General features: G+C 53.5%; 1 protein-coding gene across 1 annotated transcript in view; it reads right to left on the minus strand.

Moving 5' to 3' along the window:
• The window catches only part of CSMD1 (CUB and Sushi multiple domains 1), a 694,425-nt gene that overhangs the window by 247,338 nt on the left and 422,470 nt on the right, over positions 1–24,617 (minus strand). The window contains exons 8-9 of the mRNA XM_054719948.1: positions 13,119–13,206; positions 1,387–1,511 (exon numbers count right to left, since the gene is read on the minus strand). Of these exons, the coding sequence (XP_054575923.1) occupies positions 1,387–1,511; positions 13,119–13,206 (213 nt within the window). The remainder of the gene's footprint in view (positions 1–1,386; positions 1,512–13,118; positions 13,207–24,617) is intronic.

Here is a 24,617-nt window from a genome sequence, read left to right on the forward strand (position 1 = left end):
CTACAAACACGCTTGATTCCTCCTACAAACACGCTTGATTCCTCCTACAAACACGCTTGATTCCTCCTACAAACACGCTTGATTCCTCCTACAAACACGCTTGATTCCTCCTACAAACACGCTTGATTCCTCCTACAAACACGCTTGATTCCTCCTACAAACACGCTTGGATTCCTCCTACAAACACGCTTGATTCCTCCTACAAACACGCTTGATTCCTCCTACAAACACGCTTGATTCCTCCTACAAACACGCTTGATTCCTCCTACAAACACACTTGGATTCCTCCTACAAACACGCTTGATTCCTCCTACAAACACGCTTGATTCGCCTTAGGTCCCAGTGTGCTAACGAGGTTGGAGATTAGTTTAAGATCATTTACTAATGAAACAGTAGCTTGTGCTCCTGCTAGTGAACCTTTGTCACCGACAGTGTTATCGGTGGGGACCTCTCCATGTCCCCACCTGTTGGGGATTTTAACCTTCTAAGATTTCACACGCTGCAGGGGCCCCACCCCTTCTAGCAACAACCTCTGTTCCCAGGTTTGATTGACAGGCACCTTCCCTACATCACCCTGACTTCACTGAATATACGTCCATCCCCCCCTTCTCGAACCCCTCCCCCCAGTGGCCTGCAAGGAACAGGCGGCGGTTCCCTGCGGACAGTGACGTTGCAGCTTCCTGGTGAAGCTGACGCGCCTGTAACGCCCGGCCTCCCCTTTGCTCCTTTCCTGTTGTTAATAACCAGCTCGTTACCATGGTAACAACATCACAACCCAGGCATTCGCTCCACTGCCGTTGAAGGTGATCCCTTTCGCATTAGCAGGGACCTGGTTACGTAAAATGTTCATACGTGTGCAAACTGGGCATATAAATATACTCAGCTCACAGAAGGCCCAAGTACATGGTATAAGTGTGAGTTTCAATGACTCCATTTGCTTGTATCTTTTCTGAATTTTTAAATGATTTTTTAAATTGATTTCAGAGAGGAAGAGAGAGAGAGAGATACAAACCTCAATGATGAGAGAGAATCATGGATAGGCTGCCTCCTGCACACCCCCGATGGGTGATCGAGCCCGCAACCCGGGCATGTGCCCTGACCGGGAATTGAACCGTGACCTCCTGTTCATGGCCGATAGTTGACCACTGAGCACACCAGCGGGGCCGAGTTTTTAAACCACACACATCCTTGAAAAGGTTTGCCTCCTAACGAACATCCAGGAAATATTTCTGTTACCCACGTCCCTGTGAACAGATACACCGTCACCAAGTTCAGCTCTGTCGCCGCACAAGGCTTTGTGCTTCGATCTCATGGTGGATTCAGAAAAACCTGGGAACCCCAAAGAAAGAGGGGGTCCAGGTGCCGCCCCGCCGCCCCCCCGCTCACCTCGGCAGATGGGCCGGTGGTCGCTCCAGGCGGCCAGCGTCTCGGTGACCCGCTGGCAGGTGATGCTCTTGGAGCCCTGGAGCACGTAGCTGTCCTCGCAGGAGAACTGCACGTTCGCGCCGACCCTACGCAGCGACAGGACAGAAAACAGCCCGTTAACGACTCATGGAAGACGCCGTAGGAGACGCCGTCTCAGCCCTGCTGCTGTTCGTGCTGTCAAACCAACGTTAACCCTGAGCAGCCAGCAGGGGGTCTGCCCAGACGCGCCCTGGCCTGAGCAGAGGCCACATCGGGGGACACCCCCACGGGGCTCCAAGTCTGCTCCGCCGCTGCATCGCCAGAGAGCCAGCCGTAGGGACCTGCCGCCTCCGCTGTGGCACAGGAGATGAGGGACGGGCCTGAGGGCGGTGGCTGAAGTGGGGAGAGGGGGACGGACGGTGTATCCCGAAGACAAACCCAGGTGGATGCCACTCCCTGTGAACAACTATCTCACAGGAACACACGGAGGAGGGCCAGGTCACGAGGAAGTGTCAGCACAGGAAGGCGAGGGCTGCGTCGCTCTGGCCCCATGAGGCCTGCGGAAGAGCCGGCTTCATGGACCAGAGGCTGGCGCGTTGGTGTGGGGCGGGGAGGGGTCATTAAAGAGCAGACTCGAGGTTCAAGATGGGTCCGTTCCAGCGACCCGCTGTACACACTGCACCGACGGCCAACACCTCAATATCCTTAAGAAGATAAATCTCCTGCTGAGTGTCTTGATCGTAATGAAGTTTATAAGAAAACACTTGCTCCACAGAAACAGGAACCTTCTCAGGAAAGAGTCTAGATGGTTGTCATAAACTCAGTTACAGTCAGAGGAAGGCCAGAGACGTCGTGGCTCACCAACGCGTCTCACGGGAAAGCACTGTTTGCGGTGGAAAGGAGTCCGTCGGCCTCGAGTTAGACGCACGCACATCGGCTCTGGCTGCCGAGCGGCGCCTGAGACCTGGGCTCTCGGTGACAGGCAGTGACGCGATGACACTGCGGGACCACGTGGAACAGGTGGGCCAGCCCCGTGCGAGGCCCCCTCAGGCCCGAAGGCACCGTGACGGCTTTGGCCAGGGTGTGCGGGGGGTGCGTGGGTTACCTCCCGCTGGACAGGCCATGGCTACAGGAGGACACTCCCACGGGCCTTCCATGGCACAAGCCCCAACCTCGATGTTGACAAAAATGGGGCAAGAGCCCGGCCAGCAGAGCTCCGTGGCTGAGCATCGACCTCCGAACCAGGAGGTCACGGTTCCATTCCCGGTCAGGGCACAGGCCTGGGTTGGGGCTCCATCCCCAGTGTGGGGCGTGCAGGAGGCAGCCGATCCATGATTCTCTCTCATCGTAGATGTTTCTATCTCTCTCTTCCTCTCCGAAATCAATAAAATATGTATATATATTTAAATTTTATTTTATTAAAAAATATAAATAAATATATAATATGAGCTACTTTCTTGAGAATGAGGGCCTTGTGGCCCGATGATTACGTGACGTGTTACAGAACATGTGTGTGTATGTGAGTCTGTGTGTGTATGAATGTACAAGTGTGTGTGTGTGTGTGTGTGTGTAGTGTGTGTGTGTGTGTTGTGAACCAGGGAAGAAGGGACATAAACAGCTGACTTTAAACCAAAGGACAGAGGACCCCTTGATCCGAACAGCTTCAAGAGTGAGCCCATGGCCCTTTCTGACTCCGATCCCACGGAGATGTTGAAGCGAAAATTAATCACACTTGCACACGACCTCGTGGCCTCAGGTACACATCCTACACCTCAGCTGACTTTGCAATAACATTACTGTTCTTTGTCAGGTCTGCCCCGTCCCTTCCCATCTCTGCTCCCTCCACCCCTCTCTCCTCCTCTCAATCCCTCTTACGGTTTCTCTCTCCTCCTTTTCCCCCTTCTTATTTTTAATAATTTTTAAGATATGTTTTTATTGATTTGAGATCGAGAGGAAGGGAAAGGAAGAGATAGGAACATTGACGAGAGACAGACATCATCGATCGGCTGCCTCCTGCACGCCCCTGACTGGGGACAGAGTCCACAACCCGGGCATGTGCCCTGGTGGGGAACCAGGTCTCTCCCACTCTTTCCCCATGTCTGCTGCACCCGTATCCCCCCCCCCCCTCCTTCTTCCAGTTTTCTCTCTCCTCCTCTTCCCCCTTCTTACTTAAAAAAAAAAAATCTTTAAAATATTTGGTGAAACAGCTCTAATAATGCTGGCAAAGAAACCCGTCTGCTCTCCACCGCCCTCTAGTGGCCTCTATGACATCTGCATGTTCCACAACTGCCCTTGGTCCACCTGTGATGGGCGAGGGCTGTGCGTGTCCCAGGATGTACCCATGGGGCGAGGCAGCCCCCGTCACACAGCCCGGGGCAATGTGTACGTAGAGTGTAAACTGCTACGGGAATATTCATGGGGAACTGACTGTGCCTTTAGTAAAAATGCAACGAGACATTACTCTCAGAAACGAACACGTGGGCTGGGTCTGAAAGGTCTCCGCAGTTGATTTACGTTTCACAGTGCACACGTGTGCTGTGGGCTAAGAGCCACCAGAGAGCCCTGTCGGCGAGTCGGCGGCTCGTTCAGGGGACTACAGCCCGCCTGGCGCGTGCAGCCGTGGCTCTCCGATCGTCCTGCCCAAGAACGCACGGTGCCCAGCCCGGCTGCTCCAGAGCTTCCCCGAGGCGTGGTGACCTCGGCGTCCTGTCCTTACTCCTCCTCCTCCTCTTCCGTGAGGTACAAGACTTGGTTCTTTTAGGGCTCCCTCCGATGTTTTATTTAGGAATAATGGCCAAAGGCACAGAGGGCGGGGGCTGGAGACAGCGGCCACACCGCGTCAGGTCCCAGGACAAGGCCCCTGAGGCCTGCGTGGTGCGTGGTCCACTCTGACGCCTCTCGCAGCCTCCAGCATGGGTACCGAGTGAAGCTCTCCGCCATGAACACATGCGGACGACCCGAGGCAAAGGCGCGGATTCAGATCATCTCCTGAAAGAGCACCAAGCAGCCCTGGGGGAGGCGTAGGGAGCAGACGCCCAGCAGCCGGGGGGAAGGGCCCTGTCCATGGCCTTGGGCAGTGCCTTTGAGGTCACGGCTTCCACGTTAAAATACGCTGTGGTAGAAAACCTCGTGGATTGGCCAATTCCTCAGTCCGTATTCCGCTCTGAAAGGAGCGTTGATGCTCAACCGATGGCCTCCAGTAACCGAGTAACTGAAAGGCGTGGTCTCGTCACTGTGGCCACGGCTCCCAGACCACGGGCAGTGAGCTGTCCGCTCTCTGGCTGGGGGCTTGCTCAGCACCCTGGACAGCGCCACCATCACAGAGCCCTGGGACCCTTCTGATGTGCACACAGCACGTGCCCTTCCTGGGTCATTTTTCCCTTTTACAGGCACAATTCCAGACTCCTCTCCTCCGTCCTGAGGCAACTGAGCGCCACAAACGTGCCGGAGGGAGCCAGGGAGCTCTTTGGCTACGGGAAGGAAAGCAACGGTGCGTCACACGACGTTTAGGTCCTGTGTCAGCACCAGCACAACCCAGGCCCTCCCAGCACGCCCAGCGGGAGGCTGTCCAGGCGGGAGCAACGGCGCTGAGCTGGGAAGGGGCCTCAAGGGCCAGCCAACTCGGAAGCCAGGCCTTCAGGAGAGCGAGTGAGCTTCCTGTGGAGAAACTTCGTGTAAACATTATCACTATGTGACGAGTCCACGGGAGTCTGTGTAAAGAGGGCTTCGTTGTCGGACGAAGCAGAAAAGGGCACCTCATACTCACGCCCCCCCTCCACCTCCCCCCCTCCCGTTTACACAGGGGCGGAAACGCGTCCACATGACGACACAGGCCACATTGGTGAAGGACAGGCGGGCGGCGGGAAGGGGATCCGGGGCCGCAGGAAGGGAATCGGGCTGGGAGGGCTGGTCCCCCGGGCAGGGCTATCCTCAGACCCTTCTCCCAGTCCTGGGGGCTCCTGCCAAGATCAGAGGCGAAGCCCCAACCCCGTCCGTCTCCCAGGCAGCGGCCGTGGCTCTTGCCCGTTTTCCACGGGAGAGGAGGAAGCCCGGGCCCGGGCTCTGGGCCAGGAGCCGCTTCATTCACTGTTCTCTTTCCTCTGCAGAATCACTGATCGGCTGCCCCCTGCACGCCCCCTACTGGGGATCGAGCTCCCAACCGGACATGTGCCCTGACTGGAATCCAACCGTGACCTCCTGGTTCATGGGTTGAGGATGCTGAATGCCTCAGCCACGCCGGCCGGCTGCGTGGAGGGTTCCCTCTGGGGAGCAGCTGTGGCTGGGTAAATGGCTCTGAAGCGGCCGCAGGCTGCCCGTCTCAGAGGACGTACGGGCTCCAGGAGTGTGAGCGAGGCGGCTGAGCAGTCTGAGAAACACCGTGGTCCCGGCAGAGCAGGGATCGCGCCGACATGTCTCCCGACTGCGGCCGCCGAGGGGCCGTGATCTCCTGGGGAAGCAGCCGCATCGTGTAAAGGACATAGAAAGTGCACGTTTCTCAAAATGTGTCTTCAACTTCCACCCCGCGGAGCAGGCCAGGAGCTGGTGGGCGATCCCCAGGCAGGGGCCGAGGAGGGGGCGCCCCGACCTGCCATAGGGACCGGAGGCCCGAGGCAACGCCAGCCCCACCCCGTCCTCCTTCCTCTGCTGTGCCTGGTGCACGCGAATCGGGGAGAAACACTCACAGGCCCGACGCTGCGTCCCGAGCTCAGGCCACGCTGGGTCTCACACCACAACCCGCCGCTCGTCCTCTGAGTGCCCATGGGAGCCAGGGCAAGGGTGTGCCATGTGGAAGGAAGGTTCCCACCAGGGCCGAGCTTCAGTGCTCTTAACCGGCGGTGGGCTCAGAGGCTGAGCATCAACCTATGAACCAGCAGACACGGTTGGATTCCCGGTCAGGGCACAGGCCCGGGTTGAGGGCTCGATCCTAGGTGTGGGGCGTGCAGGAGGCAGCCGATCTGTGATTCTCTCTCATCATTGATGCTTCTCTCTCTCTCCCTCTCCCTTCCTCTATGAAATCTATAAACATTTTTTTTTTAAAGAAGTAAAATCAAGGAAGCCTTTCCTCTCTCCTTCAGAACCTCGCGATCCAACCTGATGGAACGTAACTGTGAGGTAAATGCGTATTTCCGCCACTCAGGAGGACCCTGAGGTGACGGACGTGTGGCCACGAGGCACACGCTAGCTCCTGGGAGAGCGGGCGTGATGACGAGGGAGGTGGGCGTGGGAGCTCACACAGAGCAGGTCCCGGGGACCGTGGGGTGCTGGCCAGTGCCCCCAGTCTGCTTCCTGGAGCCCCGCCCTCTTTCCCCACCAGCCAGTGCTCCTCCCGGAGGTGGGGGCTCTGACACCTGAGGCCCCTGCAGGGCAGGCAGGGAGGCAGGAGGGGAGGCCCCTCCTGGTCAAGTCCGGACTGAGACTTGACAGCAGCAAGACAGACCCCGAGGGCAGCGGTGGCCCCTGAGGAGGCGGCGGCTTCAGGAGGGGCCACGTGGCTCCCAGAGACCCAGGACTGGAGTGCGCGGGGCTCTGCCGCGGAGGCAGGAGAGGGGCCGTGTCTCAGAGAAACCAGGGAAGTCTCCGATTCCCTTTCAGCACCGATCACATGGAATAGAGAGTTCTTTAAAGAATCGACCTTAGGAGTCCGTAACGTGTGAGAATGTATATACATACACATGACGTGTAAGTATAGATAAGTAGATATAACTTAAATATATGTTATATACACTTACCATACGTGTACACACACACACACATACACACACACACCCATACATATACATATATAGACATATATACATATATATACATATATGTCAGGCAGTGTGGGGCAAAAGTAGGTATACAGTTGTCCGTATGGAAAATGATACAATTAATAAACGATATTACAAGAATAGACTGTTGTGTACTCACAAAGGTAACCCTACTTTTGCCTCACCTGCATATACTCAACATGGGACTCTGACATATACAACATCCATGTGCTCGCTGGAGAACCTGTGACACGGGGCAGTGAGGAGCAGGCTACCGCCGGCCCATGCGGATCTCGTGTGGGGGGGACGCCTCCTGCTGGGCACGGGCGCCCATGGCTGAGAAGGCTGGGCTCCAGGCTGGTTCCAGCTACCTGACCCTCCACGGTACTGGTGATGTCCGCACCCCGCATCCCCTGCACTCCCACACACCCCACACACCCACACACCCCACTCAGCGCTCCTGCAGGTGAGAACATTTTACACCTCATTTTCTTATTACAAGCTACTTGGGTCAACAGGGGCTCTGAGGTCAATGAACGGATCCACTTTCAAATCTCAGTAACCATCCCTACAGCTCTATTTGCAAAACGGGAGCCGACTGTGTCTGCCTGGAGCTGCGGGCCGTCCTACCAGCACAGGAAGCAGATGCGTGAAGAGGCCAGGGCCATGGCGGAGCCTCGCCTCACTGCCCTGCACCCGCATCCACAAGCTTCCATCAGCCCCTGCCGTCGCTACAGAGCATGCTTTGTCTTACAGAGAGGGGTGGATGGTGAAGAGAGCTGTCCCCAGATTCATCCGGGTTCAAACAAGAAAGCCCTGCACTTGGGGGCTGTGTTTATCTACGATTCTTTAGAGATAATACTGCACTTAATACCTAGACTGTCGATGGAGAAAAATATTTCCAAAGAAGCAAGAATAATAGCATCAATACAGTTGGATGAGGACTATTTTAGCGACTTAATAAAGTGGACTCTTTTCAAATAAAAACAGCCCCAAATTACCTATAATTACAGTGCGAACGACAGACGAGTTCTATCCACTCATCTTGACAATGTTGGCCATTAGGTTTGATTATGAGAATTTAGACAAAACTGAATTGCCTTTCATTCAAAACAGCCTCAGAAACTCTGTCAACAATTCAGAAGAGCCTCCCCCTGCTCAGAGCCCCAGCATGGCCGGTGAGGTTACTGCAGGCCAGGCCGTTCCCGCGCCATCCAGCGAAGGCGCAGGAGGCACCGTCTCCCGGCTCGCCCACGCACGCACACGCTGCACCCTCATGCGGTGGAGCAGTCAGTACACAGATGCAGGTCCCGCCCGCCCGATGCCCACGGCACCACAGTCCCAGACGCCGGGGAATGCAGGGAGCTTTAATGTCAGCGCAGTAACGTCGAGATCCGAATGGCGCTTGGCTTTTATGGCCGAAAAAATAAGGCCACTGCTCACCAGCCAGCTCAGGGGCGGCTGCGTGGCGGCCGTGCAAACTCGGAGACCTCCACTGACCACGCAGGATGGTCTGAAATTAAAAATTTAACTCACAGCAGTTATGGTGGGAGTCATGTCCTAGGCCGGTATCTGCCCTGACAAAGGTCAGCTTCCACCTGTACGGAGCCTAGTCTTTCTGCATCCGAGGTAACGCACCTGTGGGATGTGGGGTCACTGTAACTTCCCCTTTTCGGGGCCCCTCAGCATGCAGCAAGTGGCACCATGGGGACCCCAAATCCCCTCGTGGTGATTGTTATCCTGTTCATGGTTGCCTGCTACCTGTCCTGCACCCACCTGAGTGAAAAAGCACGTGTCCCTCATCTCACTCTTACCCAATCCCAGAGGTTTCCGCTTTGCTTCCTCCCGCCCCCTAACCCATCACCAATGGAGTTCATGTACCCACTTAGGGCTCCTCCTCTGATGGTGATTTATAAAAACAAGGTGAAAACCCGCCGTTCTCCAGAGCGCTATCCCAGTCCGCTGAGATTCTGCTTCCCGGCAATTGTCGACAGTTTGGCTCAAATAAACTCACAAAAATGCTTTACGGGTCTGAATGTTTTTTTGTTTTTGTTTTTATTTTTACGTTAACACTTTCTTCATGTGCTCTTTCTCCTTATAATTTTTATTCTGATGGAGTCAGCGCCCACGTGGGGTGCGCCTCCTCGCCGTGGTGAGTGTGGCCCACAGACCCCGGGTGGGGGCGGGGCCTTCCCCGAGGGCGCGGCACTGAGACAACAACACTGAGACGCCCTTGCCTTTTTCCACGTGTTAATGGCGTAAAGGCAAGGGCCAGCGAAACGACAGCAACCTCACCCCTGCCGCGATGCTAGGAACCAAGCACTAGTCCGTTTTCTGATAAGAAATACATTCAAACCTCGTTTCTCCAAGGCCTTCCGTTTCCAACGATTCAGTTCTTGACCCAGTTGTTGACAGAAAAAAAAATGTCTCCGTGGTCGACCAAAACTTCCGTTTTCCACCTGACAGCCCTTTCCTGCTGAGACCTCCGCGGGCAAAGCATCGTCAGGCCACAGACAAAGGAGCGAATGCCTTTGCTGCTGGGGAATCCAGGGTCGGCACAATTTTAAACCATCAGGAGGCCGTCCAGAGGCGACTGTTGCTCAGGGCGCGGAGGGAACAGGGTCACAGGCCAGAGAAGAGGTAGGGAGACGGCTGTCGCTCTGGGTGAAGGAAAAGCGGGGAGCTGGTGGCGGCACTGGGAGGCGGGGACGGAAAGAAACAAAGATGCTGCCGAGCACCTCGTGCTGCGAGCGGTTACGTCAGGCGAGCAGGGCGGTGCGGTGCGGTTAAGGAAAGCAGTGTTTACTTATAGATTAGACAGCACATGGGCATACGGAATATAAAAGGTTAAAGCAGGGCATCATTGTGGAGTCTGGGAGGGATTAACTCAATTTACATGATTCCTAATCAGGAAAAGACGATTGCTTTTTCGGATAAATTGTTTGTCGAACAGCCTTCCGGAACAAATGAAGTTCGCGATCTGAGGTCCCACTGCATAGCCATGCTCACAAACGTGACGCTGCTGCTATGATATTCTGAAATGCGTGAGCATTGAGAGCGTGGCCCGTGCGTGATGGGCCAAAACTATGCGTGGAGAAAGCATTACTTCGATGTGGATGACAGCTGCACACACTTTAGTGTTCATTGCTATGATTTAATTCCACATTGCAGGTGACACTTAAGTGGGTATCATTGGTCAATTTTTATGGCAGTTTAAATATGAATAAGCATAACTGTTTAAAAGGCTATTAAAATATTCATTGCTTTTTCAACAGTATGTGAGGGCAGAAAGTTTTTAAAAAATATTTTAACCCTCCCGAAAATGCAGTATAGATTGAGTGCAAGGGCAGATAAAAGTGCCCGTATGTAGTGTGACCATATTAGCAATAATCAAAAGGAAGCCGGAATGTATGCTCACACAAGGCAAAGCTGATGTCGGAGCAATGGATACGACCGAGAGCAAAGACAGTCACTTTGTTGTATGGAAGATATGAATTTCTTAAGAAGACATAATTTTAAACACGCATGTACCTAATAAAATGGCTTAAAAAGTCCACGAAGCACAAACAGGTAAAGTACCATGAGAGACAGACAGACCCCAGTTCCAGCAGGAGACCGTGCAGCTCTCTCAGGACACAGCGCGTGGCAAGAATGCCAGCGAGGCATTAACTGCTGCACACCTCCATCGACTGCTCCCCCTATTAGACATTCTGTGCGATTCTCCCCCAATGTGACACGATGTGAGTTGTTTTCCAGGGACGTGACGTGTTTGCCAAGATCAAGCATTTCTAGGCCAGACAATAATGCTCGGTAAGTTCAAAAGAGTTGAAGTAATATAAAGTGTTCTCTCTGAGCACCAAGACCCTTGGAAAATCCCTAGATATTTGGAAACATTTAAATAACCCACGGATCAGAGACGTGATTCCCGGAAAACTAGAACTGCTTTAACTGTATCCCATAAATGTCACATTTCCCTGTTCTTGCCGTTCACAACAGAAAAAGTCAGGGACTCTGAACGTGTTTTTTGTTTTTGTTTTGAGAAGATCAACACACTGACATGCTCTAGTAAGAGGTGTCAGGTAAAGAGGAAACAGGAACCACCAACATGAGGAATGAGGACTGTGACATCATGAACGATGGAGAGGGTGAGAAGGGAATATTATGAGTAAGTTTATGCCATTAAATTTGACAACTTAGATAAAGTGAAAAAACTTGAAATACCAACTGTCAAGCTCACTCAGTAGAGAACCATGACCTGAGGAGGCCTGTCTGAAGGAATGAAGTTGAATTTGTAATTTAAGAACTTTCTCATAAGAAAATATCAATTCTAGATGAATCTCCCAGAAGTTATATATATATGTATATAACCAGTTCTATACAAACTCTCCCCGCTATTCAAGAAGAGAGAATATTTCTCAACTGATTTTATGAGACCAGTATTACTCTAAGAGCAAAACTAGATTAGGTCATTACAAGAAAAGTGTGCAGGCCAGTATCGTTTCTGAACATATATGCAAACAATCTAAAAAAAAATCAAATAAGATCCAACAGTATATAAAAAACATACATCAAAACCAAATGAATTTCACCCCGAAGTGCAAAGTCAGGAAAATCTATGTAATTCATACGAACAAACCAAATAAACCAAGAGATCACACCGTTGATGTGGAAAAGCTGTGGACGACATGTTCTGCCCGTTTCCGATGGAAAGCCTCCAATCACCTACAAACGGAGGGGCACCCCCTGCCCCTGATGAAAGGCATCAGTAAAAAAGGCGAAACTAAAATCGCTCGGAGAGATGGAAGCCAGAATGCTCCCTCCTCAGATCGGGAAGCAGGCAAGACGCCTCACTACTTCCGTTCACCTGTGGCCTGGCTCCACCCGGTGTCTTCAGGCGACAAAGGGAATAGAAGGCATTCCAGCTGGACAGACAACGTTAAAACTGCCTGTGACTGCACTTTCCGGGGTCCCCTGGGGAGCAAGTGCTGCGAACACACGTCCCCCGTCCTCCCCTGCTCCTGTCAGCTGTTGGCTCACTTCAGAGGCTGACCGCGCTGCACGCCTTTTCTGTTTCTCTCTCAAAAACCCGGGAGATTACAGGAAAGAAAAAACGAGTTCCCGGCTCCCTGCAGTGTTTGACTGTGAAGCCTTTTCCTCAGATGCGTTCCCATCTTGAGTCATTTTGAAAAGGTTTAAGTTTCTTTTAAAGAAATATGTTTTTATTGATTTCAGAAAGGAACAAAGAGGGAGAGAGAGAGATACAAATATCAATGAGAGAAAAGTCATTCACCAGCTGCCTCCTGCACGCCCCCTACTGGGGATCAAGCCAGAAACCCAGGCATGTGCTCTGACCAGGAATCGAACTGTGACTTCCTGGTTCACTGAGCCACACTGGTCAGGGAGGTTTAAGTTTCCTGAAATAAATGAAAAGATGCAAATATCCAAGCCAACAGCACTGCTACCAGGACCACAATCACAATGTGCTGACCAAAAAGCAGTCTGCGGGTCATCATGACCCTCGTGCAATGAATCATAACATTTTCCAAATGAAACGCACTGCAGGCCACTTACACTCATTAACACGAAAGCTTATTTAATGAAATAAGCAACAGTTAAATTTTTCCCCATCTACTTTTTTTTTTTTTTACACATTAACCCAAATGCATTAGACTATGAGAAGTTAACAAATTAAAACAGGGAAAAAACCTAGAGATGCATTTTTATTATATACATTTTGAGTTAAATTGTTAACATTGGGTCACACAGTGAAAGGTGTCAACTCCAGCATACCTAAAATTTTTCAGCATAAATGTAGAGTTCTACTAATAATATAGCTGCGTAATAATGGAGAAGTTGTATCTTTAAATCGAAAGGAAAAAAAAACCACACACATTAGCAATGGCAAGCTCACATTTCGTGCGTTAGAAAATAATGTTCTTTTCAAATCATGCCTTTATCTCCCACCTGAAGTCAGCTCCTGCTCGTCGCCCGAATTCCGGAACCCCCGGGTCTGGACACATGTCGGAGACCAGGGCTTCCCCTCCTTGGCTCACTGGAATATGAGAGAGAGAAACATTATTATGATTCTGTGCAGCTTCTGGGGAAATACCTAGAGAATACATTTATATTAGGCAGATTTGGTTCTTAAGTTATGACTTAAAATGTTATTTCTTTAAGAATCAAGACAGTTGAGCTGCATTAAAATGAACCATTATTCTTGTACTTGGGAAACACAGACTCCTTACCCCATGAGAGGGCTCCGTTTTATTGGTTTGAGCCCTTCTGGATCGAAGGTCTCTACTATTTGCTCATTACGGTTGACTTTATGGCAGGCTACCATGACTAGCATGACAAGGAGAGAGAGCTGCCCATGAAGATGTCCAAGTTTATACACAAGGAAGACTTCACTAGTTCCCATGGAAGAAATGATGATGCCAGTTATCGATTAAGCCCTAGACGAGAGATATTTTGGATGAAACGGCCCGTTGTGCTTTAGCCATCAAACATGTTCATCACGGAACTTCACCAAGCTTTGCTTTTCTTGCACAGATGGGCGGATTCACTTCCTGACTGGCCTGTGGAGCGTCGCTCCCCGGATGGGATGCTGTCCAGTCACAGGACAGTTTTTTTAAGGACTCGTTCGCTTATCAGACAGAGTGGCTGCCCCACCCCCAACACTCATTCCGCCCTATTTAACATGTCCACTCCCACCAAGGATGGAGGAGAAGCCAGATGGTCTCCATGAGCTCAGAGGCCTCTTCCCAGAGGCCCTCCTGCAGCCTTCCGCTCAAGTTCAGAGAATGGAATTGAGCCACAAGCCAAAAGCGGAGCAAGTTGCTGGCAAGAAAGACAGAACTGTCTTTTCTCTGTTTCATTTAGAAGCAATTCAACAAGCGGAGGTCAGAGTAGGACCCCCCCCCCCCCCATGCCCTCACCCCATTGTGGAAACATCAAACGAACAACCACAGGCGAAGGAATGGTGTAGGTACTCTCAAAGCCATTCGGGGATCCAGAGCAACCGAGCACACGCCCACGAGGAACCCCAGTCACCATGGTCCACGGGGGAGAACGCCATGGATTTCTCACTTGGCCTGCCTCACACCGTCTTGGACACGTCCCAGGGCGGGTGGGAGGAAGTAGCCTATTCCCGGTTTTCTTACTGGAGATAGAGGAGCTCAGAGGATCTCGTCTGCCATGTGCTGGCCCACCTGTGGGCTGCCTGAGGGACTGGTGTCTGTCTTGCCTGGCGTGGAGCTCAGATTGGGCAACAGCGGTGGACGCCATGGAGTGAATGGAGGAGCCACCCTCATGTCAAGTGTGCACAGGGACTGCAGCCATGTGGACACCTGGGGCAGGAGGTTGCAGGCGGCGGAGTACAACAGAGTGCCCAAGACCCGAGAGGACGCTGGGGCTGTTTGGGATATTGAGATATTTTAAAGAGACTGAGGGAGCGGGTAAGGGGAGCACACACAGACCAAGGCTGGACACATGCCCAGAAAAGACCTGAGGAGATCTAAAGTCTTTGTTTCTGGCTGATTCCCAGGCTCAGGGACCCACAACTTCGTAAAAGTCCTCCATACCACCCTGCAAAGCCTGGGAGAGGCAGCTTTGTCTTTCAAATGCCCAGTTTATAAAATACTAGAGGCCCAGCGCAAAATCACGTAGCCCTGCCCATCTGCCCGCAGCCCCGTCTTGACACCCTAACCTCTCCACCCAGAGCCTGAGCGCGCCTGGCCCTGCCCCTGACCCCTCTGGCCTTCTCTGGCCACTTCAGGCCCCGCCCTCAGTCCTGCAAGTCGCCTCAGGCTGGTCCCGCCTCCTCTGGGCACCTCCCCGTTTCCTTGCCCTGTCTCTGGAGCAACGCGGCGGCTCCGCCCCATCATGGCGCTGGAGGAGAGCGTGGAAGCCTCATGCCTGCTGCAGAGTTTCAAGCGCTGCTTCCTGGCAGCGTGCGCATTGCGCTCCTTCCCCTGGCAGGTGGGCGGCAGGCACGCGGAGTGCGAGCGGTGGGTGGTGAAGGACTGTGAAGGGGGCGCTATGGGCTCTCACCCCCGCCCTCCCCGCCATGGGATGGTCCCACCTCCTCCAGGTGCCTCCCCACTTCCGTCCCGTCTCTGGAGCAACGCGGTGGCTCCGCCCCTCTGCGCATGCGCACGCAGCCTCCTGCTGACGGTCATTACGGCGTGATGGTGTCATGACCATTAGCATATTAGTGCTTTATTATACAGGATAGCATGAGGCATACAAGGAAATAAGAAAGCATGGTCCAGTCAAAGGAAAAATAATCTCCAGAAACACTCCCTGAAGAAACACAAGCATCAGAGGGCCTGCACACAGATGTTAAAGCCACCATCTTAAATGTGAGTTTGAGTACATAAGAGCTGGACTATTTTAAAATTTGAGAAGTATAGATATACAAACCCAAGGAGCTCAGCAAACTCCAAGTAGGAACACTCAGAGACACATCAAAGACAGAGACAGAGTCTTGAAGGCAGAGAGAGGAATGGAACTCATCACCCGGAGGGCTTCCCAATGACACCGTCAGCGGATTCCTCAGCAAGAACCACGTAAATGAGAAGGCAGTGAGGCGAGATCTAGAATTGCTCAACGGAAAACACTGTCAACTGAGAATTCTGTGTCTAGCAAAATGGTCCTTCAGAAATGAGAGAGAAATTAGAACATTACTGGACAAACAGAAGCTAAGTGATTTCATTACTATCTCACCTGCCCTGTCAGAAACACTAAAGAACACTAGATAGCAACTCAAAACCACATGAAAATACAACGTTCTCTGGCAAAAGTAAATACAGGGAGAAATATTCTTAAAGACCCACTGTTTTGTCAATGTGATTTGCAACCCCACATTTTTATTTTCTGCAAAATGTAAAGATATATGCATAAAAATAATTATAAATCTACTAGAGGCCTAGGGTGCAGAGCAGTCCACTGTCTTGAGACACCTTTGACATCCTAACTTCTCCACCCAGAGCTTGAGCGCACCATCCAAGTCGCATCAGTCAGGTGTTGGGGGCTCTTCCTACGGAAGGCAAGCCCCGGGCCACAGGTGTCTCTGTCTTGTTCTCCCTTCTCCATGGGGCCCGGCACACGTGGGAGAACCATATGGAGGCGCGGGGGCAGGTGTGAGAAACCACAGACACTCCAGGCCCCCACCGCTGAGCCCAGCCGCTCAGCACCCAGGCCGGGAGTGGGTGGCACACAGAGCCGGTGCCGAGAGGCGCAGAGGCAGCGGGGCCTGCGGGAGGGGGTCAGAGGATCTCTCCAGGGTCAAGGGCTGAGAGCAGCCTGTGGAGAGTCTCACCCCGGGAGAACCAGTCCCTGGTCTGGCAGCGCCGATCACTGGTGATCCCAGCAGGTGCCATCCAGGCTGGGCCACGGCAGACCGAGGGCCTCAGTGAGGCCGGGAAGCGAACGGCTCCAGGAAGAAGTCCCCGCTGCGGCGCTGAGTAAAGACGGCGCGTGCTCTCCAGGGATGGATTTTCAGGCGAATCGGGCTGTCTGCCCTGGGCACTCACCAGTAAACAGGTGGCCCGAGATACTGAGTCTGCCTTTCAGACCTGGCTCCCCCGCCCCCGCCTCGGCCCCAGACCTCCCGGCGTGGCGGCGGGTAGACCAGCAGGACACATCCCGGCGCTGCCTTTTGCTGCACATCCACCGGCAGCAGACTCGAACCTTGGGCGAGTTACTCCTTCCCAGTCAGATTTCGTTTTTGAGACACCTTTGACATACGACCAGGACATGTAGCAAGCTTTTAAAGTCCTCACTAGAGAAAACGAATAAAAACACAAAACAAGATATTGCAAGAGCAAACATATTTAGGCGATTAAAAAAAAAAAAAAAAGACTAGGATTTCTAGTGCTGGCTTTTAAGTGTGGTGCTAGGACCATTTTATTTTGGAGATGCCAAGACTTAGGTCAACCATACTGGCTGGGCGGCCTGTCCTGTGATTGGTTAGAGCCTCCTGTGACCTCTGTCCCTGACCCCTGTGTCTCTGACTCATAAAGACCTGAGTTCAAGTGCCAACCCCCCTACTGACCGAAATGCATCCCATAATCTCTTTGAGATTACTGATCTCCAGTAAAGGTAATATCATTTACCGTAACTTCCGATTGTCCCCTAAAATTTATTTAAAATTTTAAATATATTTTTATATTTATATTTATATAAATATAAAAATATATTTAAAATTTTTTAAATATATTTTTATTGATGTCAGAGAGGATGGGAGAGGAAGAGAGATAGAAACATCAATGATGAGATGGAATCGTTGATTGGCTGCCTCCTGCACTTTGGACCAAGCCCACAACCCAGGCATGTGCCCTTGACTGGAATCGAACCTGGGACCCTTCAGTCCGCAGGCTGACGCTCTCTCCACTAAGCCGAACCGGCTAGGACTAAAACTTTTATTTAATGTATTTTTGTTGATTTCAGAGACTAAGGGAAAGGGAGAGATAGAAACATCAGTGACGAGAGAGAATCATGGATCAGCTGCCTCCTGCACGCCCCACACTGGGATGGAGCCCGCAACCCAGGCCTGTGCCCTGACCGGGGATTGAACTGTGACCTCCTGGTTCATAGGTGGACGCTCAGCCCCTGAGCCACACCAGCCGGGCTCCCCTGGTCTTAAGGTAATAAATCCTATAAAAGTGTCTGCCCAGAGGAGTACACTCAATGGCTGGCCTTCTCCCCGCCCTCGCCCTCGCCCTCGCCCTCGCCCTCGCTGCTCTGGAATCCTGGGCCCTGGAGACAGAGGGGTGGCAGGCGCCGCCAGGAGGAGAGGAAGTTGCTGAGGGCACATGTCTCCCTGCAAGAGCGTCTGGGGAGGGATCACACCCTGTGGCTTTCTCTGGCAGAGTAACTTGTAGGCGCGAAAGGAGACTGCGCCTGCGTCTGGAAAGATGTCTGCAGACTAGAAAGTCAACGGGCCAGAGAGAGGCTGGAGGTCAGCACCAGGAGAGGGCGGGTGACCTGCAGCCAGGAGGCTCCTGAGGTGGCGGGGGGCTGGTCTCAGGGATGGGGAACCAGGAGGCCTGGCTCCTGGCGGGGAGAGGGAGCTGGTCTCGGGGACGGGGAACCAGAGGGGGGCTTCGTCACAGGAGTCTCTGTGGAGGATTTGTAAAAACTGTAAAAGCTTCCAGGAGTCAGTGCTCGGTACCGAGTATGGCTCGCTGGACGGGTCCGTGTCTGCGAGGGAAGGAGAAAGAGCAATCACATGCAAATAAGCTTTGCCAGACGCATGCCGCTCTTTACGTGTGCCTTCCGTGGTCAGTGCGTGAAGAGTGGCCTTAACCACGGTCCCCACTGGGTCTCTGCCCCGAGGACGCCTGGGGGGACGCCTGCTTCCATTCATCAGCCAGGCGCTCGAGGGCCTGATGCTCCCAAAACGCACATCGCACATGAGACGGGAACCACTTTGCTGAGCAAATTGCCTTTCAGACTCTCCCTCCGCTTCCTCCGTGAGACTCATTAATCCCAGGCGGGTCCCGGGGGGCTGAGCTGGCAGTGACTGCTCCCCGCAGATGGAGAGACAATGAGTTGCTAACAATAGAGCCAGGGTCCCAGCCGGCATCTCATTCCCGCCCAGCAAAGGAGGGCGACGCAGGGATGTAGCCGCACGAGTTCCTACATCTGCATGGCGGGCTCCCTCGGCTGTGTTTTCGCTGCGGGTCCCTCTGAGGTGAGAGTGAGGCAGGACTGGGTCCCTGCGCGGGTCTATTTTTGGTGCAAATGAAAGGGCGCCTGGGACAGGAGGAAGTCTGGCCCGATCCGCTCCCTGTGCAGGGGCCCCGTCGCAGGCTGCTGGGCGGTCCGGAGGGCGCACTGCTGTTTATATCCACCCGGGATCCCACATCCATCATTTCCTGGTGAACGGAAGCCGGGACTGGTAACAGCGGGGCTCACCTGCAAACCAGACCAGACTCCCCATCGCTCCCCTCGCAGAGCTCGGCCTCCTGCGGCTGCACTCAGGTCCCGTGGCGTCCATGCAGGTGCGCGCCTCCTCACGGGCCCTGCCACCCAGCAAATGTCCTGTCCTGGACCAGGTGGACGCACCGAGGGGGCCCGATCCTCACTGAGGTCAGCCAGGGACCTACCGCGGGGCATGACCTCCTGGCAGAAGGAGGTGAGAGCGGCCATCCTGAGGCGAAGCAGGACACGGAGCCCCCAGACCCGCACAGCCTGGCCCCGTGGCCGTCCTTCCCACGGCTCTGCCCGGACATGAGGCCCAGCACGCAAATCTGGGGCCCCGTGCCCAACCTTTCCACGGCTCTGACCGGACACGGAGCCCCCAGACCCGCACAGCCTGGCCCCGTGCCCGCCCTTCTCCGGCTCTGCCCGGACACGGGGCCCAGCACACAAAGCCAGGGCCCCCTGAGCAGGAGGTCTGAGCCAGCACAGGCAGCTGGAGCACACGTAACACAGGACATGCCTGTGACACATAGCATATGACACATGATGTGTAATGAAACCTATCTAACTATTTAAGTGTATTTATAGTCTGTTTTACAGCGAGGAGGCCCCAGCGTCACTCACACAGGAAAACAGCTGACAAGGACGACACCCCCAGGAAAAAGAACTAAACAAACAAACAAACAACAGACAGAACGCTTCCCCTTTCTAACCTCGTGTGCGGAAGAAGGAATGATGGCCACGCCTGCGAACCCTAAGCAGGCAACTTGCTGAGTCAGAACCTGAATTCATGGGGCCTACATGGCCCTAAACACCTCCCCTTGAGACGGGAATTGAAAACGCGCTCTTCAGTGGTGAGCGGAGGAAGCGGGGGGCAGGGACGTCCTGGGGAGCGCAGCCTCAGACCCGCCAGCGTCCCCAGCGTGAAGGGCAGGGAGTGAGGCCCCAGCACAGACACAGCAGCTCACAAACCAGGCCCATAAGGCAGCCCTCAGGCCGGGACTGCGGCGTGGGGCCTGGGACACAGACCCGCGGGCGCCCCGAGGCGGTGCAGAAAGGCCCAGCGCCTGTGCCGGGAGAAAGCAACTCCCACGGGCTTTGGGCTGGCCTGGCAGAGGCCCCCGGGATGACACAGACAGACAGCAAGAACACGGGATGACACAGACCGCAAGAACACGGGATGACACAGACCGCAAGAACACGGGATGGCACAGACAGACAGCAAGAACACGGGATGACAGACAGCAAGAACATGGTATGACACAGACAGACAGCAAGAACATGGGATGACACAGACCTCAAGAACACAGGATGACACAGATAGAAAGAACACGGATGACACAGACAGCAAGGACACAGGATGACACAGACAGACAGCAAGAACACGGGATGACACAGACAGACAGCAAGAACATGGGATGACACAGACAGCAAGAACATGGGATGACACAGACAGACAGCAAGAACACGGGATGACACAGACAGCAAGAACACAGTCACATTCAGGGCATTAAAAACCAGATGTGGCGAGGGACAACAGGAGAGCTGGTGAGGCCTGGGTGCGGGAGGGGCCTGGGTGCGGGAGGGGCCTGGGTGCGGGAGGGGTCGCAGCGGGGACTAGGTCACTGGGAGTGAGTGCGGCTTCTACCTTTGGGCAGGCCAGGGAGGCCCTGGAAGGCCTGGGCTGGGGGCTGAGCTGAGAGCTGGGCTTTGCGGACAGAGGCCTCCTCGGCGTTGGTGATGGCGTGGAAGGGAGGTTACTTGAAGAAAACCAAAACCAAAACAACGTGAAGTGCACGCCAACAGAAAGAGGGTCTAAACGAATGTTCCTGAGAGAGAAGAGGGACTCGTGGTTTAACGGGCGCCTGAGCAGGTGCCGGACAGTTTGGGTGTGGACACTGCTACCTTCAAACATGTCTTTCTCTGGCTTTGACTTACACATGTACACATCAGAATTCCCGCTGCGGAAATCATTAGGCCTGGCCTGCGTGGAGGTCACTGGTTCCATTCCCAGGCAGGGCGCACACCAGGTAGCAGGCTCAATTTCCCCAGTAGGGGGCGTGCAGGAGGCAGCCGATCAACGTTCTCTCTCCTCACTGATGTTTCTCTTTCTCCCTCTCCCTTCCTCTCTGAAATCAATAAAAACATATTTTTGAAAAGGAAATAATTAAGACAACTTGTTTCAACAATGCTAGCTATAATGCTATTTATAACCATTTCAGTATAATAACATCAGAGACCTGGACATATTCCAAGCGCCCAACAACAGAAAACGGATTCAATTAATGGGGATACAGCTACACAAAGGAAAACTGTTCAGCCAGTAAAATGTATTTAAAAGAATGTTTGTCCACACAGAAAAATATTCACAACAGATCAAATGAAAAGCAAGACCCAGCAGAAACCGTTAGACAGTATTTTGTCATCTATGGAAAAATCTGACACGCACATAAAAAAGCCACGGCATATCCCATCTATTAACTGTGTTTCGCACTGCATAATTGGAGGCTTTTGTTAAATATCTTGTTTCTTATTTGCATTTCCCATGTCCTCTAGGCCCACACTGCTTTGTAATAAGGAACCCAAACAAAAATCTATTTCGATTCAAAAACTTAACTACCTCATTTGAAAATCAGAGAAAACTGCCTCTATTAAGAGAATAATCATTTCCTTTTGAGATGTAAATAAAATCTTGCCGGTTAATAATTGGGATCCAGGGGGAAGGTGACACCTCAGGACTTAGGACTGTGTTCCCTGAGCCTCACTAGGGGCCCAGGCAGCAGCTAGGAGCCGCTGAACATGAGTGCCTCTGAGGCTCCCGCCAAACGCATCCTCAGGGGCCGCTCTGCCTGGTTTCAGCCTCACTAGGCCTTTTGCAGGCAGAACCTGGCCCCTGCTCCCTGGGGGGGGAGGGGTCGGGGGGAGTCCCAGGGCCACAGCCCTGCCCCCTGCCACCCCCCCCCCCTTCATGCATCTGCCTGCCCTCCTCCTCACCTGCCCATCCCTCCCTGACTCAGTGTGGGGGGCGCTTTGCCTGGGTCCTGGGGAGGGGTGGGGATGGGGATGGGATCCACACCAATCCTGGGGAGCTACACACTGTGCTATGCGATTATTCCCAGCCTCTGCTGCCCCCTGCGCTGAGGCCTACCTGTGCCGCGCCAGCACGGCCAAGGGTGAGCCTGAGGAGGGGCGGTGAAGGGTTGAAGAAAAGACAGACAAGAGAATACAGCTGGGGCTTGGTGGATCTCCTGTGCCCGGATGAGGACACAAAAGACCCAGACTGTAAGCCGATGCTTTATTTTAAATATATTTTATTGATTTCAGAGAGGAAGGGAGAGGGAGGGAAAGATAGAAACATCAATGATGACAGAGGATCATTGATTGGCTGCCTCCTGCACGCCCCCTACTGGGGATTGAGCCCACAACCCAGGCATGTGCCCTAATTGAGCCAATGGGCTCCACCTTCCCCCTCGTCAGAGGTCACCTTGATCTGCGCCTCCCTCCCATCCCGTGTTGCAGGCACCGCCTCCTTGGGCTTGCTGAGCATTGCCCAGGGGGCCCTGGTACCTCTGCCCCTCCTCCCGGTGCCCCTCCCTCCACCACCTGCCCAGCTGCCTCACCTCTCCCATCTCTCCTTCAGTGCTGCCTCATTGGCCAGTTCTCTGCTGACACGCTCTCAAACACTAGGACCCCCAAGCCCGGGTGCTCCCTCCCCTCGGCTTTATCTTCCTTAGCCTTTATTTCCCCAGGTTGATGCTACGTCAGCACACTGACCGCCACCGATATACTCCATACGGTGAGTCCTCACTGACGTCACAGATGGGCTCTGGGACTCCCAGCAAAAGGATGTACAACAAGCCGATCTTACCACGGGCTCACCGAGATAAACGAGGGTGAAGTCCCTCCTGCATCTCATCAAGGTTGTAAGGAAATGGCATTGAAAGAAGTGATGCTGTTGGAGGACTCGCTGCCCTGACGTGTTTGCTCTATGGCTCCTTCCCCAAACGCGGAACCGTGACTCCCGGAGCACGGGGAGCTCATCTGTCCTGGTCCCTGCCGCCGTCCCAGGACCCCGAACGGAGCAGGTGTGGCTGGCACGGGATCGATAGATACTCACTGAAGGAACAGCTGGAGAGGGAAGCCCCTTTATTTTAGCCACCTGAAAGCATAATTAGCCCTCGGCACTATCAATGGCACTCATTCAACTTAAAGCCAATGGAAGGTGCTTAAAAACGCTTCCTGTCAGCACAGAGCACTTCCTCTGCGAGCATCCATAACAGGCGGCTCCTCAGGCACCGCTTGACATATCAGTGATCTACGCTGAAGGTTAAGAGTGGCTGTGACCCATCTACCCACCCACCTCGCTGTCTACCTACCACCTAGCTGTCACCCATCTACCTACCCACCTCGCTGTCTACCTACCACCTAGCTGTCACCCATCTACCTACCCACCTCGCTGTCTACCTACCACCTAGCTGTCACCCAACTACCCACCCACCTCACTGTCTACCTACCACCTAGCTGTCACCCATCTACCTACCCACCTCGCTGTCTACCTACCACCTAGCTGTCACCCATCTACCCACCCACCTCGCTGTCTACCTACCACCTAGCTGTCACCCATCTACCTACCCACCTCGCTGTCTACCTACCACCTAGCTGGCATCCATCTACCTACCCACCTTGCTGTCTACCTACCCACCTCGCTGTCTAGCTATCCACCTAGCTATCATCCATCTACCTACCCACCTCGCTATCTACCTACCACCTAGCTGTCACCCATGTACCTACCCACCTTGCTGTCTACCCACCCACCTCGCTGTCTACATATCTACCTCGCTGTCTACCTACCACCTAGCTGTCATCCATCTACCCACCCACCTATCTACCTATCTACCTAGTTATCTACCCACCCACCTCGCTGTCTACCTACCACCTAGCTATCATCCATCTACCCACCCACGTCGCTGTCTATCTACTCACCTAGCTGTCATCCATCTACCTATCCACCTCACTGTCTACCTACCACCTCGCTGTCTACCTACCCACCTCACTGTCTACCTATCCACCTCACTGTCTACTTACCCACCTAGCTGTCTACCTACCCACCTAGCTGTTTACCTATCCACCTCGCTGTCTACCTACCCACCTCGCTGTCTACCTACCCACCTTGCTGTCTACCTACCCACCTCGCTATCTACCTACCCACCTCGCTGTCTACCTATCCACCTCACTGTCTACCTACCCACCTAGCTGTTTACCTATCCACCTCGCTGTCTACCTACCCACCTCGCTGTCTACCTACCCACCTCGCTGTCTACCTACCCACCTTGCTGTCTACCTACCCACCTCGCTGTCTACCTACCCACCTCGCTGTCTACCTATCCACCTCACTGTCTACCTACCCACCTAGCTGTTTACCTATCCACCTCACTGTCTACCTACCCACCTCGCTGTCTACCTACCCACCTCGCTGTCTACCTATCCACCTAACTATCATCCATCTACCCACCCACCTCGCTGTCTATCTACTCACCT

The sequence above is a fragment of the Eptesicus fuscus genome, chromosome 8, assembly GCF_027574615.1.
Source record: "Eptesicus fuscus isolate TK198812 chromosome 8, DD_ASM_mEF_20220401, whole genome shotgun sequence".
In the NCBI taxonomy this organism is placed as follows: Eukaryota; Metazoa; Chordata; class Mammalia; order Chiroptera; family Vespertilionidae; genus Eptesicus; species Eptesicus fuscus.